The sequence below is a fragment of the Saimiri boliviensis genome, chromosome 2 (assembly GCF_048565385.1).
Source record: "Saimiri boliviensis isolate mSaiBol1 chromosome 2, mSaiBol1.pri, whole genome shotgun sequence".
NCBI classification, from domain to species: domain Eukaryota; kingdom Metazoa; phylum Chordata; class Mammalia; order Primates; family Cebidae; genus Saimiri; species Saimiri boliviensis.
In genome coordinates, this window is record NC_133450.1 from 120,567,739 (window position 1) to 120,592,879 (window position 25,141).

General features: G+C 38.3%; 1 protein-coding gene across 11 annotated transcripts in view; it reads left to right on the forward strand.

Moving 5' to 3' along the window:
* Window positions 1-25,141, forward strand: part of RYR3 (ryanodine receptor 3) — a 564,246-nt gene that overhangs the window by 246,101 nt on the left and 293,004 nt on the right. For all 11 annotated transcript variants that reach the window (XM_074394143.1, XM_074394150.1, XM_074394148.1 and 8 more), the window contains 2 exons: window positions 9,694-9,867; window positions 13,853-13,974. In XM_074394143.1, the coding sequence (XP_074250244.1) occupies window positions 9,694-9,867; window positions 13,853-13,974 (296 nt within the window). The remainder of the gene's footprint in view (window positions 1-9,693; window positions 9,868-13,852; window positions 13,975-25,141) is intronic.

Genomic DNA, 25,141 nt, shown 5'->3' on the forward strand with positions numbered 1-25,141 from the left:
ACAACTATTCTTTTTTTTTTTTTTTGAAACCTTCACCTTTAATGTTCAGCCAGGCTTCGACTCTGTCCAGCTGAGCTGGATCTAGTTGAATGATCAGAACTGCATGCTGAGCTAGCTTCTGACAGACAGTTGGATGGTCTGTCACTTTGAGTGTTCTGGAAAGATCATGCAAGCATGAGAAAGGCTCTGTACAGATGTATGCATAGTTATCAGGACGTCTGCACTTCCTAAAAGTATAGCTCAATATCTCCTTTGAGAGTTTCACCTTTTGTTTCATTCTTTGCTCTTTTCCAGAAATAAATCTTGATGTGTGTTCTCACCATGATTTCACTCAAGGGTTGTTGAGGATTCTGTTCAGGTAGGACTAGGTGTGAGGCTGACAGCTGAATTTTCTATGGTGCATCTCTGCTTCATAATGCACCTAAAGAAAACAGTCAGCACTGCTCTTCTTTGACGCTGGGGTTCAGTCTGTTTTCCCCCTCATTTTGTGCTCCTATGGTCATTTTAAGCAGAGAATCTCTTCAGCATGTAGTTTTTTCTCTTTAATAATTGCCCTATATCAGAATTACACTTATTTCATACTTTTATCTCAAATATTAAAAGACGTGAGCTTCCTCTTTATATTTTCCTAACTCTCTCTCAAATGTCATCTTCCATCTGCTTATCTTCCAGTGGCTATTGACTCTTCTGGTTTTCTGAGCACATCTGCCTCATGTTACTGCCTTTTAGATTTCCAACGCAAGAGGGATCCTTTAAATTCAAATTTATCTCTATTTAGTAAACATTTTTGCCTCCAGGAAGTGATGTAGAGCAGTGCAACTTTCTAAAAGAATAAGTGAAGCAAAGCAACGTAAAAGTCATAAGAACAGAGACTGGGACACAGAGTGGGGGCTGAGGGTAGGCGAAAGTGGAAGAGGGAGGTAGAAGACATGAAATGACTCATCATGGCTAACAACCAAGCAAGTGTTTTTCTAAGAATGCCAATTTGGCCCTTTGCTTATTCTACCCCTTTCTCCTTGACCCACTCAGGATATGCTGCTGGGGATAGAACAATGACCTCAAGGTCTTTACCATTTCAAAAAGGGGCTTTTCTTATAGCACAGCATCAGGCGGCTTTCCAGGCAGCTGGCAGGATCCTGTTCCAAGGAGAGTCTTCCATTCTATTCCATTCTTGGCACAGCCTTGTGGAGCATGGCTCAGCGCTGTGCTGTGGTCTCTGGGGGGAAACAAGAAAAGCTCAGAGCCCCATAGAGACCTTGTAACACGCCTTCCGCTTGGCACCACTTCTGGCCTCTGAATATATTTCCCTTCAAAGGGCCCATTGCTATCTCCCAAGTTCCTCCATTTCCATGTATGGGGAGGCAAGCAGCGTATGGCTGGAAAATCATCATGGTACCATGGGGGCTATCGGCATAGCAGAGCTGGAGGTAAAAGTTACCCATGAGTCGCATTGTCCTGTGCACTTGGCAGTGTGGTTATATTTCACCAGAGTCACTATGCTAGAGATTTTAAATAACTCTCCATGCGGTAGTATTCAACCCAGCTACCTTCATTTCAATTTGAAAGGCACCGAAGTTAAAATGGCTTAGGCTCTATGGCAGGCCAAGATATGGCTGTGTTCCCACCTGATGGCAGGGTCTCTTTGGGACATTGTGTGGGCAGGGCTTTGGTACCTTAGATTGTGAAGCTGCACAATAAGGGAGACCATGTGGAGAACACATAGCTCTGTAATACACCATCCATGTAACTCTGTGGGTAAAGTGCTGGAGGGCCCTGATTTATCTGGGCTTCCATAAGCCTGCAAACTGAAGACTTTGAGCAGGCTGTGCAAATCACAAAGAATAAAGAGCAGGATGTGCTCTTGATCCTTGTCCTCCTTCCCCCTACTTCAGCAGATGATGCAACTCAAATTGGAGGGCCAGAATGTAGTGTTACTTCTAAAATGCACCATCCCAGGCTTATCCCTTTGATCTGAGAGTGTTGTTGTGGGAGACACAGCCTGGCTCAAACTTAGCCTAGATCTGGCCATCACTCTCACCTGCTTCCTGTGAGCCCTGAAACACAATTCTTAATCAATTTGCACCTCATTTGAAGTCCGTCATAAAGATGGTTCCGACCTGACTGCTGCCTGCCCTTCAGTTGTATCTCTTGCCACTTGCCTGAGGTTTCTTTGAGGTCCAGCATACTAAATGTTTATCAGTCTTGGAACATTTTTTTTTTCTAATCACCACCACACTTGTGCCTAGAATGGCTTTTGCCCCTCTGCACTCTACCACAGTGAGCATCTTCTCGTGCTTTCAGGCAGGTAACAAGTGCTCTTTGTGAGAGGCAAACCTACTCAGGCATTCTCAAGGCGATCACTTCCTCGACTGGGAGCCCCTGGATGACAAGGACCACACATAACCCATCCTACTTGATTTTTGCATCCAAGAATGTCTTGTAGTAAGTTTGAAAAATGCTTGCTGAAGGATTATATCAGTGTGATCATACCTTGAAATAGTGAATCTATTTCATTCTAACCTCCATTATCTTCATAGAAACATCCTGCCATCCTTGTGTAATCATTTTGCTACTGTAATCTCTTCCCAGGACACATCCAATGAGGAAGATTCATTTTATTTTGAAGATCTAAGTCAAATTTCTATGAACTTGATTTCACATCAGTTTTCCATGGTCTTGACATTACAAGGCCAATCCCACAAGGATTTCAGATAATGCGATTTAATATTTACTCTAGCATGGCAATATTGTCTGTTTAGATGTCATGTCTCAATGTCAGTTTACAGCATTGAATTTTTTTCAGGGAAGGGTGAATTACTAATGTTAAAGCAGACCTTACTACACATAGCCACTTATTGTATAGCTGCTTTAAAAGTGCTTTTAAAATCTATTTTAAAAGACTGCACCATGCATCTTGAATGACTGGGATAGAATCTCAAATGTTGCCTTTTTCATTGTGTGAGGGCATAGAGCGATCATTATTCCCAATTAGAGAAAAAGTTTCCTCACTGTATAAAAACATTAAATTCAGTATAGTAATATTTATGAAACATCTCCTATGTGCTGAGGAATGTTACTTCCTCCCTACCTTTCACATACCCTTTAACCTCAGCAGCAATGGCGACCCTAACCAAGGTGGCAGCTGTGCTCATGGCGCATCTTTCTCTGAAACCCTGGTGCAGAAACAGTGCTGTTTCTGCCAGTCCCCTTGCTTGCTCCATTTTCTCACCAAGTTATCGACTGGGGGAAGGAAGAGTATGGAGCAAAGGAGGGAAGGGGAGAGGAGAAAATATGGATAGTAATATTCAAATGCCTGAAGACAACATCACTTACTGTAGTTTCATTTTAAATAAAATCTACAAAGGATTTTTAAACTTTAAATTGATTTGCCTTCCCTAATGTTGATTGTTCAAAGTGGACCAAATAGAGAGTCAAGGAAAACCTTTGGCTTTCAAGTGGAAGAAGCTTTGGTTTGAACGCTGGCTCTGCCATATGCTGTTCATATGTTTTATAAAAATAGGGATTTAAAGAAGTCTTGAAAGATTGCTGTGAAAATTAAATGAGACCAGGAAGGTGACCTGGGTGTTTTCTTATCCATAATATGGAAATAGTGCTATTTATCTCAAGGTGATGGTGCAAGGGTTAACTGAGAAATACAGAGAAAAGACCCCAGTCCCGTGACTTCTGCTCAAGAAATACACCTTCCCCAATAAGGCAGATGAATCTGCTTCCCAGCATGTCATAAACAGAGGAAGGTATTCCTCTTCTTCCCACACAAAGCTTGGGGCCAGCTAGACTCCTATCAGTGTCCTGCAGTGTATGGTGTTTAAGGGCAATACTAAGATCTCAAATTCTAGATTAGAAAGTCTTAAAGGGGCTATATGGATATAGAAACAAACCCAAAGGTGATTTCTCAAGTTTTCTCCAGAGACATCTGGAAATAGTGGGCTAACCGGGAGTTTCTTGAAGGCTCACCCCATTTTCCATGAATGGGCTGGGCTCTGCCTTTCCATATTTACTTTTCCTCTGAAACATTTCTGGGTGCCTCCAGTCCTATATTGTAGAAGGTACTTTGTTATCTGCCAACAGACGTGGCTTAATTGTATTAAATAACACATTTCACTCTAATTAGTAAGCATAAATTAGAATCTACTCCATTCCACATATCCTAGATACTAATGGCATAACTTACGTTTAACAATCTCCAACCATGTTTCTTTTCAGTCCATCATTCACATTGATGTTGGAATGATTCTTCTAAGATACAACTCTTGTGTTTCAGTGGCTTTCCATTACCTACACTAGCTTTTCCCAAGAGGCAGATAATAGTGGGAGGAAATAAGCAAAATTCTGCATTAGAGTTCTATAGGTCATTTTGACTTTATCATCGATGCCGCTGTTTTGTTTTTACCGTAGGACTAAAGAGCTTATACTGTTGTCATATTCCCTTTGACTCTTAGAAGAAGATTCAGTATTTGTCCACAGTTGTGTTTTCGCCACACAAAGTCTAGTAACATTGTGAGCTTGAGAAGCATGAACCTGTAGAATATAGTTCAGATTCCTTAATTTTTGCTCATCTCTCTTCCTGGATTCCAGCATTCTCCTTGCTGTGTGGTGCCCTTTTACTAGAATGCCAATCCCTTCCACATTCCCCTTCAGTCCTCTCTCCCCTGGCTGCATTTCAGGTAGAAATTCTTGTATAAAGCCATCTTTAACTCCCCTGGTAGAATTGTTTTTTCTTCCAAACTCCAATTGTACTCTGAATATAGACCATACCACCTTGGTGTGCTTACTGATTGATGTGTATAACTCTTAAAATTCATATGAACCCAAAGCCATTTTCTAATAAACGTGTATGTTTTCAACTTTTTCTTCATATTAACCTTTAAGCAACTAAACTATTGGTAAAATCAATTACTTAATTGTGCTACTAGTAATGGTAACCATTCAGATAATTCTGTTCAAATGAATATCTGGCTTTGGAATTGTACCTGATTTTGGATTTTGTTCCATTACTTACAACTATATGGCTTTGAGCAAGTTGCTCAAACTCTGCAAAGCCTCAGTTTTATCATCTATAAAGTCAGATAATAAAAACCGTAGGGCCATTGAAAGATTTAGAGAAAGCCTAAAGTGTCATGTATGATACATACCACTTCGTAAGTCCTTGATGAATTGACGTGATGGCATTTTCATTGTAAAGTCTTAGCATAGTACCTAATTTGAACTAGGCACGGGGCAACTATTGGGTCTAGTTTCTTTCTTCATCCTTCGAGGAATATTAAACCAATCTGGAGAGTAGCAACTTGATCATCTCAGCCAAGTACTAATATGATAATTATGATATGGTCATGAGCATTTCCTTAGTAAGCTGTCAGTGGAGGCATAGGATAATGATTACTGCTTTTCAACATGTACTAGGCCAGGTAAACTCTTGCTTCTTAAAATCAGCTTATCATCTAACATAAACAAGGTTCATGCTGATAAACAGATACAGATTGAATGCCTGCAGAACAATAAAACAGTAACAAAGGATTTGCAACCAATTTTAAGCAGAGCATTGTGTGAAATACAAAGACTAATAAATCTCAGTTTTACACCCTTGGAGTTTTCAGTCTGGCATGGGTCAGCTAGTATACCAACAACAAAATACATGTTTTTAAAATGTAGATTTTATTATTCAGGTATGATGAAGCCAACAAGTCAGGAGACAATCAGTGCTGAAAAAGAACACTTGTTACAGTTCCCAAGAGGAATGATCATGCCTACCACACAGGGTCACATGGAGAAGCAGCAGGATCTGCCAGGAGGCAGAGAGGGGAAACTGGGGGAAAGAGCCTTTTCATGGTTTCCATGGAAAGGGATGGGCTAGGCAGGATACAAAGGCTTAGGTCTGGCTACTTTGAATAATTTCAGCAGGCTCTGGAGCATAGGATTTGCTATTAATTGTCTGGTACCTGCCCTGGCGAGATTACGCTAGGGGAATGGTGGTCCAGAGGGTACAGGAAATGGTTGGCTTTATGGGCTTTGAGTTGGTTTGCACATAAAAGGTGGTATCCCAGATGAGTCCTTTGCCATTTTTAGGAATTGGCTAGCTCTGGAAAGGGCAGTCCTTGCAGGGTCCACAAGACCATGAGATAAGATGTGCATAGGTATCCTCCAACTTTGGCTATAGAGAAGACTTGATGAATGAGATGTGCTATATTCCTTTATGTATCATTGGTCAGGTGCAGCCATGTGAGGAGATACAGGAGAGGCTTAGGAAAACAAAGTTTATTATACTCACAGGTCTTAGCAACAGGAGATGCAGCATGCCATGGCAGAGTCATATAGGAAAGCACCAGCATTGGTCAGAAGGCAGACTAAGGGGCAGGAGCAAGGTGAGAACCTACCCTACCACTTATATTGAGGTTTCCATGGTTAAGGCAAGGCAGGGCTGGGTAAACAGTTTGGGATTTGCTAGTTTGATTAATTTCAAGGGGGTCGAAGTTATAGAGGTGGTCCCTATCTGCCTAGTACCTAGACTTAGGAAAGCAGAGGAATATTGCCTCCTGGGAGGTATGAGCCAAATAGAGGAGGTCTGGCTGTGAATTGATTAGATTTCATATCAAAAGCATGCAGCTGAGCCCTTTGCTACCTTGAAGAATTTGCTAGTTCCAAGAAGGGCAGTCTCTCCCCAACCAGAAAGTTTTCAAAAATATCAATATACCATAATATACAGAAGATATGAAATATAAACAATACAGATATAGTGATGCCAAGATGATGCAGGGGAATTTTAAACAGAAAGTGTAATATCAGTAAAGACCAGAGAAGGGGAACATTTGGTACATGAAGATAAGTACTCTTAGTCCAATTTAGTTAGAGCATTTTGGATATAAAAACTTTAGAGAGAACAATTGTATTCCATAGGAACTTGGGAGTTATTGAAAAAGAATGATTGGATTAGCTCTGTTTTTAGAAAGGTTCCATTTCTAGTGGTAGGCTGACCGCAGGCAGGACCGTATTCAAGTAAAAACAGAAAGGAGCATTACTCATACTCAAGTCACAAAAAAATCACCAATCTGCTGTCAATAAAATCAAGCATTTCCATCACCAAGCTCTTTAATTTCCTTTACTGGTTTATCATTATTGTTTAGGGTTGAAGTGGGGTTGTTTTTAGTGTTGATTTTTTCCTCTGTCTTCATTTTTGTTGTTGCTGCTATTGTTCTATTAAATTAGAAGCGGCTACTGCAGTGACTACCGTAAAATTTGGAAGCCGATGCTGTTTTGTAAAAGTAAAGACACAGAAACACTCCTTTCCATACAGAATAATGACTCATGTATTTCAGTGACTTCAGAAAAACATCTATATTTTCTTTTGCAAAGCCGTATTTAAATAAATGCAAAGCAAGAAAATAAAGAAGTTACCATATTCATTGATAGTTGGGTAAATAAGCATTATTTTAATCAGGAACCATTAAAAATCAATGTAATTATTCATATTTAATAGTTGTGTATGGAATTTTCAACCACTGCATTAGCTATGGTTAAAGAACAGAACAGAGATGAAAATTTTGGCATCTTTTCAGTCCTGTTACTGGCTTGTGTGTCTCTAGAGCTGTGAATATTTCTGCAGTGAAAATCAAGTATCCATTGTTTTATAGAATAAATGCATTCTTGATCAATTGCCTATGAAGAAAATCCCAAAATATCAAATACTACTTTCTTGTTAGCTAATGTTATAAAATCAGAAATAAATTTTTCTGGAAATAATTCTTTTTAGAAAGAAAAATTCATACTTATTATTGGATGTTATGTTGTTGCTTGAAAAAATAAAGAAGTCAGATTTAATAATCCAGCCAATATTTCAACATACACATTTAAAAGAAAAAGAAATTTATTGTGAAGTACTAATATTGCTCCAAGTGAGGCTTAAATGTTATACAAAATAATTTTGTTTTTATGAAAGTTTGAAGAAAAATAGCTGAAATGAAAAATGTGAAAGAAAATTACTCAGCTATCTATATTTATTCTCTCAATATATGTCCATTAAATAATTGATAGGTGTTGAATTTTGTTATAAATACAAAGTTAATTGAAATTTGGCCTGTGCCCTGGATATTTTTAAGTAGCCTGACAAAAACAAAATGTCATATAAACAAACACATTTACATTATGATGTGCTAAGTGCTTGATACAGCAATGAAACTGTGCTGGGCAAGAACAGCGGGAGAGACTAACTCTTCCTTTGCAGAGGTGACATCTGAGCAGGGTTTTAAAGGGGGAGTCGTAGTTGAGGGAGAAGAGTGCAGACTCCAGAGCTGGACTTCGTGGTTTAAATCCTGTCATTACTTCCTGGGTTAAAGATCCTGGACAAATTTACCTCCTTCATTTTCTCATCTGTAAAACTGGAATGGCATTTATAGCTATATCAGAGGCTACTATGAAGAATTAGCACATGTAAAGAACTTAGAACATTGTATGGAGCATGGTAATGACTCAATACATGTACTGCTGTTTGTTCCACTACTAAGAATGAGGTAAAAATGTTGGAGGCCACAGTGGGTGGATTACTTGAGCTCAGGAGTTCAAGATCAGCCTTGGCAACATAGGGAAACGTTGTCTCTGGGGAAAAAAAAAAAAAAAAAAAAAAAGATTAACCAGCCAGGTGTGGTGGCCTGCTCCTGTAGTCCTAGCTTCTTGGGAGGGTAACATGGGAGTATCACTTGAGCCTGGGGGCAGTGGTTGCAGTAAGCCAAGATTGTACCACTGCACTCCAGCCTGGGTGACAGAGTGAAACCCTGACTCAAAAAAGAAGAAAAAAAAAAAAAACAGAAGAATGTTTTTGCAAACTGGGAATGCCGTTTTTTACTTTGTAAAAGTTCAAATTGCTGCCTACTTAATGGCTTTTACAAATGAGCAATTTAATGCGAGATGCAGAAAAGAAATGGAAATAGGGTAGAACCATTCAGAATAGAACCATGGAGGCCCTGACTGATGAGGAGGGGAAGAAGTTACCATACATCAGACAGGTATGTCAGGTTGTCACTGAGTTGTTACCTGATGCACAGGAAGTCCTGTTTCCTCAGTAGAGAATAGGTAGTGAAACTGACAACTGAAGAATGAAACCGCCTGACTACAGCACACCACTGAGGAGGCCCTAAGAGACTGATGTACAGATTATTGCACTAGCTTAAGGCACAGTAGTAAACCCAGCCTACTCAAAGGATCATTTTTCTCTGCAGATTTTTATAAGAAAATTTTGTATTAAATCAGTAGACATGATTAAAGTCCCTGAGTCTGTGCGTTTATGACAGTTAACCATTACAATTATGGAGCTGACACTTACTGGAAATAAGTTAATTGGCTAGTGAAAGGTTACTTATTTAGGTATAAAAATCAGGATGAGGAAAGTAGAAAATACAATGAAGAATTACACAAAATCAGAACAGAGAAGAGAACCTTCTAGGTGCCTCCTTTTCCCATGGATATAAATAATCACCGAAGTAACCAGAACTTGAAAGCCATTGATTTTAGAATTAACAAGAGATAAGGGAAGCAAGTCTTTCTGAAATCCTGGCTTGGAAAGGCACATCACGATTATTTTGGTGATCAGTAGCCTCGCTTACAAATTCTACCTAGGTGATTTGTGTATTAAGTTTCTATTTAATCAGACATGCCTATGTTTGTTTCTTTTTGTTTATGAATTAGGAAATCAAGGAGAAATTAGATTCCAGTCACAAGCGAGATATAGAAGGCATGGGAGTTCCAGAAATCAAGTATGGAGATTCTGTCTGCTTTGTGCAGCATATAGCCAGTGGTCTCTGGGTGACCTACAAAGCACAAGATGTCAAAACTTCCCGCCTGGGACCTCTAAAAAGAAAGGTGAGAGTCAGACAGTCTATCTACAATTGTCTTACCCTATGTTGGAAGCAACTAGGCAATAGAAGTGGTTCTGAGAATTAGGTGGACGTGATTGTGTTTTACTTCCTACTATTCAGAAGAGTTATTTTGTGATAGATTGTACACAGTTTCTCTAATGCTTCGGCCTAATTTGGATACTTTGACCCCATATTCAATGGAGGAAAAAAACCAATACACAGCAAACCTGTGAGGAGGAGGTGGCATGTGTTTAATGCACTCTAAAACCTGATCTAAATGACTTTTGGTGATTTGCTGTCTTGGGATTATCCACATCATTGCTCCCTTCATTTCAGTGAATAATTGAGCTGTTGTGCAGTTTTCAGAATGTAGAGACTAAATAGATCTCTACACAGAAAATGCAGATTGCATAATAACAAGCCCACAGGAACCCACTGGCAGAAAGAAGAGATGTTGTGGAATGACACTGTAACCACAGAGGTTGTATCTTATTTGAGTGGTATATCACAGCCTGCTCCAGTGAGAAAAACTAGCTTTGTATACATACGGAATATTTTTACCAGAAAGTCAATTACCGTAACAATGTTTCTTTTGGTGGGAACCAGATGGTGGATGCCAAGGATGTGATGCTTTTATTCCCGAAAAACCCTTATAAAATACGGGTTTGACTAGTCATCTAGTCCCACAATAAGGTGCTAGGAGGCACTGTGCTGAGGTATAGCAGCCTAAGGTATCATGATGAAAAGTCTTCCAGGATACAGGTTATGGCAAGAAAGGATATTGAGAACAAACATAAGGCAATATCTTAATTTTGTGTAAGGCAACACAGACTAGAAAAATATCCAGAAAAGGGGAAATGAAATGATCAAGAGGGGATAGAATGTAGAATAAATAAGAGGCCACATAATCTGGCTTGTATGAGACCAACCCTTCCTCTGAAAGCAACTGCAAAGGCTAATTACAGTACCTTAAAAAAAAAAAAAGGCCGGGCACAGTGGCTCATGCCTATAATCCCAGCACTTTGGGAGGCCAAGGCGGGTGGATCACCAGGTCAAGAGATCAAGACCATCCTGGTCAACATGGTGAAACCCCGTCTCTACTAAAAATACAAAAATAAACTGGGCATGGTGGTACACACCTGTAGTCCCACCTATTTGGGAGGTTGAGGCAGGAGAATTGCTTGAACCCAGGAGAAGGAGGTTGCAGTGAGCTGAGATTGCGCCATTGCACTCCAGCCGGGGTAACAAGAGTGAAACTCCATCTCAAAAAAGGAAAGTTTCAACAACCAAGCAACTCAAAACATAAGCCTGAAATATTGCACATAGAACGTAAGTGCACTAAGGTGAGCCCACCTTCATCTTTGCTTTTCCCCTCAGCACATTTGCTGATTTGCAGAAACAGGGAATGGCATCTTGCATTAGCTCAATTGTGCTAAAGAGACAGATTAGATATAGGGTCTGCCAAGGCTTCCAGGACTCAAGGGGCCATGAATCCAGAATAGAGAGAACTACAAAAACATTAGCCTGAAATTCTACATGCAGTTCCATCTAAAATTCTAAACTGACAATGGATGGGATGTGAAGCCAAAACAGCAAACAGAAACATGCTGTAATGATGAAGAACAAAGCAGAGATGTTGACGTTATGACAGTGATAGGGAGATACAAGTCAGGGTTCAGGGTATACCAAGTAGGAATGGTCCTGGGAAACACAGTAGGCTTTTAGTTGATCTTTAGAAGAGCTACACCCCGGAAATGAGGGCTACATGCTGGGAATACAAACAAATCAAAAATAAATGCCAAGAACCCATCTTCTATTCTTACCAGCCTCTCAGAAGAAAATTAAATCCCCTATAGAGCATAACAGTATCATCTAGAGCCTCTGTAATTCTCAAGCCTAGGAAGGCAATGGTAGCATTTAAAGAAACATGGAATTTATGGATGTTGCCTGTAAGTCAGGTACACACTCCAAGGACTCTAAATGTGGAGAGATCTCAGTTTGCATTGTTGACTTACTGTGCTTGTCCATGCCTTTGCCTTTCTCTTCTAGGACCATAGCCTGTGGATTCATCTAACTGTTAGAATGTGTATGTGAATTTGGGAGGTGCTTTTATAAACGCTTTCCGGGTGGTGTGATGGTGCTCAGCCCTTGACAGAGCTACACCGCTTCATTTCCTAAGAAGCATGTTAAGTGCCATCTCCAAAAATACAGATTGTCCAAATCTGTGTTGTTTTTTATGAAATGAACAAAACAGTAATCAAGAAAACCCAATGGAGCACAAAGACAATGAAACACCTGATGAGTACCCACTGTGAAGCATCCTCTTTCCTATTCCAATCTGAGGCTGCTTCTCTCTGCTGTTGGGTTATGAGATTTCTCCAAGAGAAAAAGGACCTTAAGAACTGGGCTACTGAGATCAATAGCGTTCGTAATAGCAACATTCTAACAATTGCGTTTCCCCTCAGTTCTCATTACTTTCTAGTTCGGCTGGCTAGTTTAAATGTTTTGTCTGAACAAGCAAACCCTAAGAATTTTGGTCTTTAAGGACCAGAAATCTGGGACCCAGGCCAAAGTAAATATAGTGGCAATATGTTGCTAAACCCAAATGCAACATTGCTAACCAGTTGCTGGAAAGCGCTGACAGAGTAATATTTTCTAACAGTTAGTGATTTCAATGGTTAAGAGTATGCTTTGCTCATGCTCACACTGCAGTATATAGATGAGATGCAGTCTTGTTTCAAAAACGAACAAGCCTGTATTCTACTTTGTGAATGAATTCATCATATTAGGAAGTGCCTTCAAAATAATAAAAAGCAAGGAAGAGATTTTTCACATGGAAAATAAGTTGTTTCTTTATGCTAAAAATGAGAGAGACCAACAATCTTTATTCTAAAGACATTTTCTGGAGCCACACATTTTGTCTGTGTTAACATACAGACTTTCCAAATCTACACGTTATCTCTCTTTGCTTACTTCCATTAAGCGGAAACCATGCCAGGGAACTTGAATCAGGATTTGACCTTGAGTTGAACCAGGATCAAACTACCTCACTTAACATCTTCACATACTTGACCATCATAAGGGAAAAGCCACTGACCTCTACACGAAAAGCTAGTAGCTCCTCCCAAAAAAATTGTGTCATGAAGTCGTTAGTGAAAAGTAGATATGCTTAGCTTCCAGATTACTGATCTACAATCAGTAATATGCTGTCCCTTAAAACAAACACTCATTGAACACCTATTAGATTCTAGGTACCATGCCAAATGACTACATGTAAATCATCAACTCCTCCAAGAAACCCTCTAAGATAAGCCTATTTGCAGATGGTGAAATCCAAAGTAAATGGGGGTTTAAGTAACTTGCCTAATGTCACACAGCTGGTAAGTGGCATAGTGGGACTAGACAAAGGTCTGCTGATACCAAAGCCTATGCTTTCAAATTTACTCTCTAGCCTCTGAGAGAAGCAAGCTACCACCTTGAGCTGCTTTCTCCAGCCCTGCAGTTAACTATTTCTCTGTAGTTGGCCTTCAGTCGAGTAACCCAAGCCTGATCCCAGTACAGAGTTTTGCTTTAAATGGACTGCCTTTTTCTTCAGTTCCTCTCTGGAGAAAAAGGCTTTGAACACAGTGACTTTTCCCATTTCCAAGGGGAAGATTCCATGTTCATTTTAAGAGAAAAATCTGTTCTGAGGTATGTTATCACCCTTTCAAAATGACCATCTAGGCCCAAGGAGTAAGTCGTAACTCATACCATGGTGGCACATAAAATTTCATTTTCATCAAAGCACCATGTCCAAGGAATAGTTCACATGTCGCTAATAGGGCATATGGGTAAAATAACTTTGCTAATGTCCCATTCTCAAAATGGACCCAGGGGAGCTTAGCTGGAGAAAGCCATAAGAGGGATGAGGGAAATAGTGCAGGAAATGTTGACTGCCGGCATGTGGAATAATTGTAACCTAGACCTGCTGTCCCTTGCCTTGCGGGTAGGTCATACTCCACCAGGAAGGCCACATGGATGATGGATTAACGCTGCAGAGATGCCAGCGTGAAGAGTCCCAGGCTGCTCGGATCATCCGGAACACTACAGCCTTATTCAGCCAGTTTGTCAGGTATGTCAGCTCCTTTCCTCCTCTACCTGTTAAGTTTTACACCGTGGTCTTTGAACACCACCACCACCTCCTTTTGATATTGTGAGTGTTTTTTGGAAACAATGATATACCAGCAAAGAGTTTTACCATCAAGAGCTTGGGACTGAAATGTATTTCCTGCGTCGGTGAACTCCTACCAGCTTCGCTGCCCAACAAATGCCCACACTCCATTAGTTATTCAGATTGGAGTGATGAAAAAAAGATCTTTGCATGAAAATTAAGTGAAAAGAGTTGGAGTGCAGAGTTGGAGTCCGTTTTATATTTGTGTGTAAAGAGAGAAAGAGCAAAGAGAAACTGATACACTCCCCAAGTGTTGGGTAGACAGGGTTTCTACGTCATTCAGAATTGCTGCTGTGGTTTGTATTGGAAGCCTTGGGTTACCCAACTGCAGCTGTGGCTTCAATGGGAAAATTAACCAAACTGCCTGCTTGGATCACAATCCCTCCAGTCTAAATAATGCTTCCAAAACAGAACTCCATGCATCGTTTGTATCAATTACCATGAGAAACTGATTCTGTTGTAAACTGTGCAGTGTTCCAAGATCATTCCTCTCTTGTAGGAAAATCTCTCTAAAGCCAAGGGGTATAAATTGCATGTGTAAATTTGCATGAAACGAGCACTTTTTTTTTAGATCTTTACTTTTCTTGCTGTTGAAAGGCTGCAATGCAAGGGATGTGTATTAGGAAATAGGCTAGGCTGCTGTTGCAGTTCAGAGTAAAACTTTTTTTAAAGTTCTGGGGTACATGTGCAGAGCGTGCAGCTTTGTTACGTAGGTGTACGTGGGCCATGGTGGTTTGCTGCATCCATCATCCCGTCGTCTACATTAGGTATTTCTCCTAATGCTATCCCTCCCCTAGGACCCCATTTTCTGACAGGCCCTGGTGTATGATGTTTCCCTCCCTGTGTTCATGTGTTCTTACTGTTCAACACCCGTTTATGAGTGAGAACATGCGGTGTTCAGTTTTCTGTTATTGTATCAGTTTGCTGAGAATGATGGTTTCCAGCTTCAACCAACCATCTCACGCCAGTTAGAATGGCAATAATTAAAAAATCAGGAGACAACACATGCTGCAGAGGATGTGGAGAAATAGGAATGCTTTTACACTGTCAGTAGGAGTGTAAATTAGTTCAGCCATTGTGGAAGACAATGTGGCGATTCCTTAAGGACGTAGAAATAGAAATACCATTTGACCCAGCAATCCCATTACTGGGTATATACCCAAAGGATTATAAATCATTCTGTTATAAAGACACATGCACACATTTATTTATTGTGGCACTGTTCACAATAGCAGAGTAAACTCTTACTTCTTGTTTAAGTAATAATATAAATAAGGTAGGCGGTTTAGGGAAAATGGGTGGCCTAGCTACTGAGGCTCAGGTTCCTTCCATTTCACTGTGCTGACGTGTCACACAGATTCTTAAAGTACATCCCTGTACCAGAGCATCAGCATCACTTGCAAACTTGTTGAAAATGCAGATTCTTAGGTTTTACCTCAAATCTACTTAGTCAGATACTCTAAGAATAAGATCCAGCAACTCATATTGTTATAGGCCCTCCAGGCAATACTGATGCATGCTAAAGTTTAAACACGATTGCTCTACAATAGACATCTTAACTGTGGCCACATGCTAGATTCATCTGGGGAGGCTTTAACACCCTGATGCCCAGGCCACATCTCAAACCAATTGCATCAGAATCTGCAGATATTTTATTGAAGCTCCCTAGGTGATTCTAACAACCTCAGATAAGAACTGCTATCCTGGGATGTTTTTTTCATTCATGTGGTCAAAATGTCCAGAATAAATTAACCTATAGAGGCAGAAGCAGAAAGTTATCTCGGGCTGGGGTGTCTTAGGTGGAAAGGGAGCGTGACTGCTACTGTGTAAAGCTTTTTGGAGAGCTAATGAAAACGTTCTAAAACTGATCATGGCAAAGGCTGCACACCTCTGAATATTTCAAAAACTAGTGAACCATTGAATTGTACCCTTTAAATAGGTGACTATATGATATTTGAACTGTATTTCAATAAAGTTGTTATTTTAAAAAGTCAGTGGGAGTTACATGCCTGACAATGGGAAAATTATTTTTAAATGTCTTTATTGAGGTAGAATTTACATATTACAAAATTCACCCTTTTAAATGTACAATTTCATGAGATTTTACTTTTTGTTTTTTGTTTGAGATGGGGTCTCACTGCAGCCTCTCCACCTTCCAGACTCAAGCAATCCTGTCACCTTAGACTCTTGAGTAGCCTTGACCACACATAAACACCACCACACCTGGCTAATTTTTAAATTTTCTGTAGAGAAGGGGTCTCTTTATGTTGCCCAGGCTGATCTCAAATTGCTGGGCACAAATGATCCTCCTATCTCAGCCTCCCAAAATGTTGGGATTATAGGCATGAGCCACCATCCCTGACCAATTCAGTAAGTTTTAATATACTTACGTGCAGAGGCTTACAAATATTACTGCAGTTCAGTTTTAGAACATTTCCATCCCTCCAAAAATATCTCCTATGCTCATTGCAGTTTATTCTAGTTGCCACCCACAGCCCTAGGCAACCACTAATCTGCTTTCTGTCTCAATTTAATACATTAAATTAATAAATCATAAAATATGTTGTCTTCTGTATCTGGCCTTTTCACTTAACATTATATTTTTGAAGTGTGTTCATTCTTTTCTTCACTTTTTTATTGCTGAAGAGTATTCATATATGTGTGTATAGAGAGAGAGTGAAAGATCTATATAGATAGAAGTGAACACACATTTTCGTGATACATGTGAATTGATGAGCAGTTGATGGTTTCCATTTTGATTACTAAAAATGTTTCTATGGATACTAGTGGAAAAGTTTTCAGATGTAGGTTTCTGTTTCTCTTGGGTAAATACTTAGGAGTAAAATTTCTGAGTCATATATGAATTTGTATAACTTCTTTATATATTTTTACTGTGGTGAAATATATATCACATAATAGTTATCATTTTAGCCACATTTAAGTTCAGTGTGATCACTACAGTCCATCTCCACAATTTTTTTATCATCCCAAACTGAAACTCTGTATTTATTAAACAAGAGCTGCCTATTCTTCTCTCCCTCAGGTCCTTATAGCTTCCACTTAACTCTCTGCTTCTACGAATGTCATTATTGTCAGCACCTCATATAAGTGGAAGCACACACTATTTGTCCTTTTGTGTCTAGCTTATTTCACTTAGCAAATTATCTTCAAGGTTTGTCCGTAATGTAACATGTGACAGGATTTCATTCCTTTTTAAGGTTGAATAATATGGTGTATAAATAGCATGTTTCGTTTATTCAATTGGGTATGTTTAACTTTTTAAGAAACTGAAAAATCTGTTTTCTAAAGTGCATGTACCATTTTACATTTCTCTCATAAATGTATGAAGTTTCTGTTTCTTTACATCTTTTCCTACATTTGTTATTATTTGACTTTTTTATTGTAGGCATACTAGTAGCTATAAAGTGGTATTATCATGGTGAATTTAGTTTGAATTTCCAGAATGAATAATGATACTGGACATCTTTTCACATGCTTACTCGCCATTCATGTATCTTCTTTAGTAAAATGTAATTAAGTATTTTGCCTTGTTAAATTTGGTCATTTGTCTTAAAGTTTGAGAATTCTTTGTATCTTCTGATTACAAGTGTTTTTTTTCTTTGCCATATTTATTATTTGCAAGTATTTTCTCCTGGTCTTTGGCTTTTCTTCTCATTTTTTAAAATTAAGTCTTTTGAAGCATGAAAGTTTTGATTTTTGATTAAGTTCAATTTAACATTTACGGATTGTGTTTTTGGTGTCACATCTAAGAACCCTACCTTTCTAAAAATCATCATGATTTTCTCCTCTGTTTTTCTAAAAGTTTCAAAATTTTAGCTCTTACATTTAGGTCTGTGATCCGTTTTGAGTCTATTTCAATGCATAATCTGAAGTAAAGGTTTAAATTAATATTTTTGCATGTGGGCCATATGGAGATCAGATTTTTTCCCTGCACAATTTTCTAGAAAGACAACCTTCCCCCATCAAGTTACCTTGGCACCTTTGTCAAAAACCACGTGCTCATAAATGTAAGAGTTTCTTTCTGGGTTCTTAATTCTGTTACATTGATCTGTATGCCTGTCATTATTTCAAAATAACAGTGTCTTAATTAATGTAGCTTTATAGTAAGTATTGAAATCATGTAGAGTGAATGCTCCAATATTGTACTTCTTATCAAAATTATTTTGGTGTTTCTGGGTCCTTTGTATTCCCATGTAAATTTTAGGGTAAGTTTATTAATTTTTGTCTAAAAATATCCTGCTGGAATTTTGATAGGTATTATATTTAATATAGAGATCAGTTTTGGAGGACTGTTATCCTTGTAATATTAAGTCTTCCAATCTATAAATATAAAATGTCTCTCTATTCTTTTCAGGAAGATATTGTTGTTTTTATTATATAAGTCTTACACTTTTATGAAATATATTCCTATGTATTTGATTATTTTTGATGCTGCTACAAATACAGTTATTTTCTTGATTTAACTTGAGATTATTTGCCGCTAATATATAGAAATACTGACATATAGAAATTAAGTTTTAAAAATATTGATCTTACGTCCTTGACCTAATTAAATTATTTATTAGATCAGTGGGATTTTTGGGGAGCAGGCAGATTCTTTAGAATTTTCCACATACAAGATTGTTATCTGTCAATAAGAACTTTATTTATTTTTTTCTTTTCAAGAGGGATGCACTTTATTTCCTTTCCTTGCATGAAAGCACTGGCTAGAACATCCACTACAATGTGGGATGAAAGTGATATGGACAGATACTCTTGTCTTGTTCCTGTGGGGGTGGGGGCAGGGCAGGTAACACCAGTTTTTCCCCATTAAGTGTGATATTGACTATAGAGTTTTTGTAGATGTCCTTGTCAGGTAGGGGAAGTTCCCTTCTATTCCTAGTTTGTTGAGAGCTTTTATCTTGAGTGAGCATTATATTTTGTCAAATGCTTTTTTTCTTGGTCTATCAATATGAGCTTATAGTTTTTTATTTAATATGGGCTTTTACATTAACTGGTGGAAAATAGGGTATTGATGTTTCTTTTACTGTTGAATTGTCATCTTCTACATCAATTCCATCCGTTTTTTGCTTCACGTATTTTGGTTGCTAATTTTAGGTGCTTATATGTCTATAATAGACATGTATATCTGATAAATTTATCCTTTCATATTTTAAACTATTTTCCTTTTTTCCCCATGAACATTTTTGTCTTAAGTCTATTTTGTGGAGCCCTTCCAGGTGTCTTACATGCAGATTATGGTTTTTGTTTGTGTGGCATATTATCTTCTTTTAACCTATTTGTGTCCTTGAATATAAAGTGCATTCCTTGTAAACAACACATGCTTGATTTTTTAAAATAGTCTGATGCTCTCTCCTTTTCACTGGTATGCTGAATCCATTTATATCCAATGTAATTATTTAGATAACTGGATTTATGTCTGCCACTTTGCTATTTATTTCTTAGGTCTGTTTTATTTATTTTTTAGTCTTCAGTTCCTCTTTTACTACCTTTTTGTGTTAAATAGATATTCTCTAGTGTAACATTTTAATTAATTTGAGTTTTTAAAAATACTTTTTTGAGGAGCTATTTTCTTAGTGGTTGCATATTTATTTAACTTGAAATAATCCACTTGAAATTAATACTAACAACAAATAAAGCAACTTTGCATTAACATTGTTCCATTCCTTGCCTACTCCTTTGTGATAATCTTGCCACGTATATTATGTCTTCATAATTTATAGCTTAGCAACACAATTTTATAATTATTTTATGCAGTTGTTTTTTTGAATCGGTTACAGGAACAAAACGGAAGATACATATTTTTATGTTGTTTCTGATATTTACCTATATGGTTACCTTTACCAGTTTTCTTTATTTCCTTGTGTGGTTTCTAGTTACTGTCTGGTGTCATTTTCTTATAGCCTGAAAAAATCTCCCTTAGAGTTTCTTCTAAGTCAAGCCTCTGACCATTTGCTAATGGGCCTGTGTGTGGGCTGGATGGATGAGAGTTCAAGGTTCAGGCAGTTTAGAGTTCTGTCCTGGATTTTGTTTTCTGCTTGTGTGGGAATGAATAGATAGCGAGGGTCCTCTCACGTTTTTCCTGAGTTAGTATGTGTCCTTGCACACTGCCTACTCTGCCCTGTTAGAGGGTTTTGCCATAAAGCAGGGGAGGAGATGGAAGCATCAACAGGCTGAAACACCATAGACCCCAGCTGTTCTTACTAAGTCTCATTAAATTAAAAAAAAAAAAAAAAAAAAAAACGATTTTTTTTTGTGTGTGTGCCTTTAGTCAATTTCTGGAGTTCAGAGATTGTTATTTTGAACGATTTTGCCCAATTTTGCTATTATTTTGTGTGAGAAAGGATTTACTGAGCTCTTTACTCAGCTATTAAGTGTCACTGTCAAGAGGGAAATTCTTGATTCTTCCAGGCACAGTGAAAAAATATCAATGCTGAGGGGGTGTGGGCTGTAAAAATCATAGTATTTGGATTTTGTAAGAGCCAGGAAGTAAAGGAGAAAAAAACATTTTAGAAGTAGATTCTTCTCTCCCATGTCTTTTGAAAAATCAACTTTGTATGCTGTGTGCACACAGAAACCAGGAGGAGGGGTGGCCTTCTGGGAACACATTACGGTTAAGGGAATAGGGAAGGAGCAAGAAAGAAAAATGAAAAACAAGAGGTTAAAATTTCATCATGCTATCTCATCTTCCTCTGTAGAGCTACTGGGAACAGTCCAGTAGAATGAATGACCCATTGTGATAGATTAAGGAGTCTGAAAACCCTGCAGAGGAAAAGATACTGTCAGCTGTCCTCTAAGTTTAACCTTAGGAGAGAGACAACAAATAAATCATTATGTTATGATAAATACTCAGAATCACCTGGGATCTCACTTGAATTTAATAAAAGAATTCATTGGCAAAGGCCCAAGAATATAGTGGGACAGGTTATAGGGAGTTGAAGAAGGTGGGGTGAGATAGGTACCAATTGTGGTCATCTCTGATTTGAGGCTTTGACTTATCTCTTTATGAGGTTCTTCTAGAGTAGAACATGAACACCATAAGACTGTTCAGAAGTCCTGCCTGTTTTCACCATTACTCCCCATGCCAAGCATGTGATATGTCATCTTTTTTGAGGAAGAAATAAATCTGCCTTAGTCTAGTGGAGGACTGTAATATTCATGTTTCTTCAAGGGGCAAGAGGAAATAGTCTAGTAATGAGGACCCAACAGATGAAAAATTAGACCTGAAGGACCCTGGCAATCAAAGAGTGCACGTTTCCCATTTTCCAGATGCTAAATGGAAGCATAAGAGGCTTAGCAGCAATCCAAATATCACACCGATAATGGCAGTGGCAAGGCTGAGACCTGTGATTTCCAACTCCCTGTATGGTGCATATGCTGCCTCAGCGAGCTACAAAAATGCCTATAAATCTCTTGCTGTCATCTTTTCCTATCATGTAAAGAATTATTCTTGACCAGCATCGGTGTCTCTAATAAAATGAAAGTGTTTCCAAAACAAATATCCAAAAGCAAGCCCTGAAACTAGACCAAAATATTGAGGAAAATGTATTCATTCCTTCACTGAATTCAGAAGTGGGAAGTCATATTATTGAGTTTCATACTGCCAAGACTTCTTCTCATGTACTCATGGCATTCTCTTCCCCACTATTTTTGTGTCTAATAATATCCCAGGTATTCTTTGCCATTTGCAAACACTGAGAACTTAACATGTGCCAGACACTGCCAGGGGTTGAATACGCACTGATGTGCCTCCCTGCCTATAGTAAGCTTACAGTCCCCCAGTATTCCATACCCATTGCATGGACTTGGTGTGTGTGTGTGTGAGTGTGTGTGTGTGTGTGTGTGTGTGTGTGTTTTAGGTTTTGGAGTACATGTGAAGGACATGCAGGATTGTTGCATAAGTACATACATGGCAATGTGGTTTGCTGCCTTCCTCCCCATCACCTATATCTGGCATTTCTCCCCAGGTTATCCCTCCCCAACTTCCCAACGCCCCCCCCCCACTGTCCCTCCCCTAATTCCCCCCAACATACCCCAGTGTGTGATGCTCCCCTCCCTGTGTCCATGTGTTCTCATTGTTTAACACCTGCCTATGAATGAGAACATGTGGTGTTTGATTTTCCGTTCTTGTATCAGTTTGCTGTGAATGATGGTTTCCAGATTCATCCATGTCCCTATAAAAGACATGAACTCATCACTTTTTGTGGCTGCATAGTATTCCATGGTGTATATGTGCCACACTTTCACTATCCAGTCTGTCATCGATGGGAATTTGGGTTGGTTCCAAGTCTTTGCTATTGTAAGCAGTGCTGCAATGAACATTCGTGTGCATGTGTCCTTATAATAGAATGATTTATAATCCTTTGGATATATACCCAGTAATGGGATTGGTGGGTCAAATGGAATTTCTATTTCTAGGTCTTTGAGGAATCGCCACACTGTCTTCCACAATAGTTGAACTAATTTACACTCCCACCAACAGTGTAAAAGCGTTCCTGTTTTTCCGTATCCTCTCCAGCATCTGTTGTCTCCAGATTTTTTAATGATCGCGATTCTAACTGCATAAGATGGAATCTCAATGTAGTTTTGATTTGCATTTCTCCAATGACCAGTGATGATGAGCATTTTTTCATGTTTGTTGGCCTCATATATATCTTCTTTTGTAAAGTGTCTGTTCATATCCTTTGCCTACTTTTGAATGAGCTTGTTTGTTTTTTTCTTGTAAATCTATTGTAGTTCTTTGTAGATTCTGGATATTAGCCCTTTGTCAGATGGGTAGATTGCAAAAATTTTTTCCATTCTGTTGGTTGCCGATTCACTCTAGTGATTGTTTCTTTTGCTGTGCAGAAGCTCTGGATTTAGTATTTTTTAATACAAAATTAGAATTTTGACCAAAATTGGAAAATAGGAAATGTGTACTCTTTGATTGCCAGGATCCTTCAGATCTAATCACCTCACAGGCACAGCCTGGTTGTTTTCAGAACTTTCTGAGTCTTTGTTTTGGGGCTAGATGAAAATCTTTTTTTGGCATGTATGCAGATTAACATACAGCAGTTAGTGACTTAACAAATAAACTGCAAATGCCTAGGAGAACTCATTAGAAATTGACCATCAAGATGCTCCAATTAAAAGACATAGAATGACAGGCTGAAATATCACCCATTCATGTGCTGTATTCAAGAGGCCCATCTCATGTGCAAAGACACACATAAGCTCAAAATAAAGGGTAGAGGAAATTTTACTAAGCAAATGCAAAGCAGAAAAAATCAAGGGTTAAAATCCTAGTTTCTGACAAGATAGACTTGAAACCAACTAAGATTTTTATTTAAAAAAGACAAAGAAGAGCATTACATAATGGTAAAGAGTTCAATTCAACAAGAAGAGCTAACTATCCAAATTATCATAAATATATATGCACCCAATACAGGAGCACCCAGATTCATAAAACAAGTTCTTAGAGACCTACAAAGAGACTTAGACTCCCACGCAATAATAATGGGAGACTTTAACACCCCACTGTTCATAGTAGATGGATCACTGAGATAGAAAATTAACAAAGATCTTCAGGACCTGAATATCAGTTCTGGATCAAGTGGACCTGATAGAACTCTCCACCCAAAAAGAACAGAATTATGCATTCTTCTCAGTGTTACATGGAACTTACTCTAAAATCAGTCACATAATTGGAAGTAAAACACTTGCCAGCAATGCAAAATAAATGAAATAATAAGTCTCTAAGACCACAGTGGAATCAAATTAGAACTCAATACTAAGAAACTCATTGAAAATTACACAAATACGTGGGAATTGAACAACCTGCTCCTGAATGACTCCTGGGTAAATAATAAAATTAAGGCAGAAATAAAGAAGCCCTTTGAAACCAATAAGAAAGAAAAGACAAGGTACCAGAATCTCTGGAATGCAGCTAAAGTACTGTTAAGAGGGAATTTTATAGCACTAAATGCCTACATCAAAAAACTAGAAAGATCTCAAATCGACATCATAACGTCACAACTAAAAAGAGAACCAAGAGCAAACAAATCCCAAAGATAGCAGAAAACAAGAAATAACCAAGATCAGAGCAGAACTAAAGGTGATAGAAACACAGAAAACCGTTCAAACAATCAACAAATACAGGAACTGGTTTTTTGAAAAAATTAATAAAATAGACTGCTAGCTTGACTAATGAAGAAGAAAAGAGAGAAGAGAGAAGAATCAAATAGACAAAATAAAAAATGTTAAAGGGAATATCACCACTGATCTCACAGAAATACATACAACTCTCAGAGAATACTATAAATAACTCTGTGCAAACAAACTAGAAAATCTACAAAGAATGGATAAATTCCTGTACACATAACACCCTCCCAAGACTGAACTAGGAATTAATTGAATCTCTGAATAGACCAATAATGAGTTCTGAAATTGAGGCAGTAATGCATAGCCTACAAATCATAGCCCAGGACAAGATGGATTTACAGCTAAATTCTACCAGAATTCTACCAGGTACAAAGAGGAATTGGTACCATTTTTTTCTGAAACTATTTCAAACAATTGAAAAGAAGAGACTCCTCCCTAACTCATTTTATGAGGCCAGAATCATGCTGATACCAAAACCTGGCAGAGATGCAACAAAAAAAGAAAACTTGAGGGCAATATCCCTGATGAACATCAGTGCAAAAATCCTCAATAAAATACTGGTAAACCAAATCCAGTAGCACATAGAAAAGCTTATCCAGCATGATCAAGTTGGCTTCATCCCTGGGATGCAAGGCTGGTTCAACATAAGCAAATCGATAAACATCATTCATCACATAAACAGAACTAAAGACAAAAGTCACATGATTATCTCCATAGACAGAAAAGGTCTTTGATAAAATTCAACATTTCTTCATGGTTAAAACTAGGCGTTGATGGGACATACCTCAAAATAATAAAAGTCAATTTTGACAAACCCACAGCCAATATATACTGAATGGGCAAAAGCTGGAAGCATTCCTTTTGAAAACTGGTACAAGACAAGGATGCCCTCTCTCACAACTCCTTT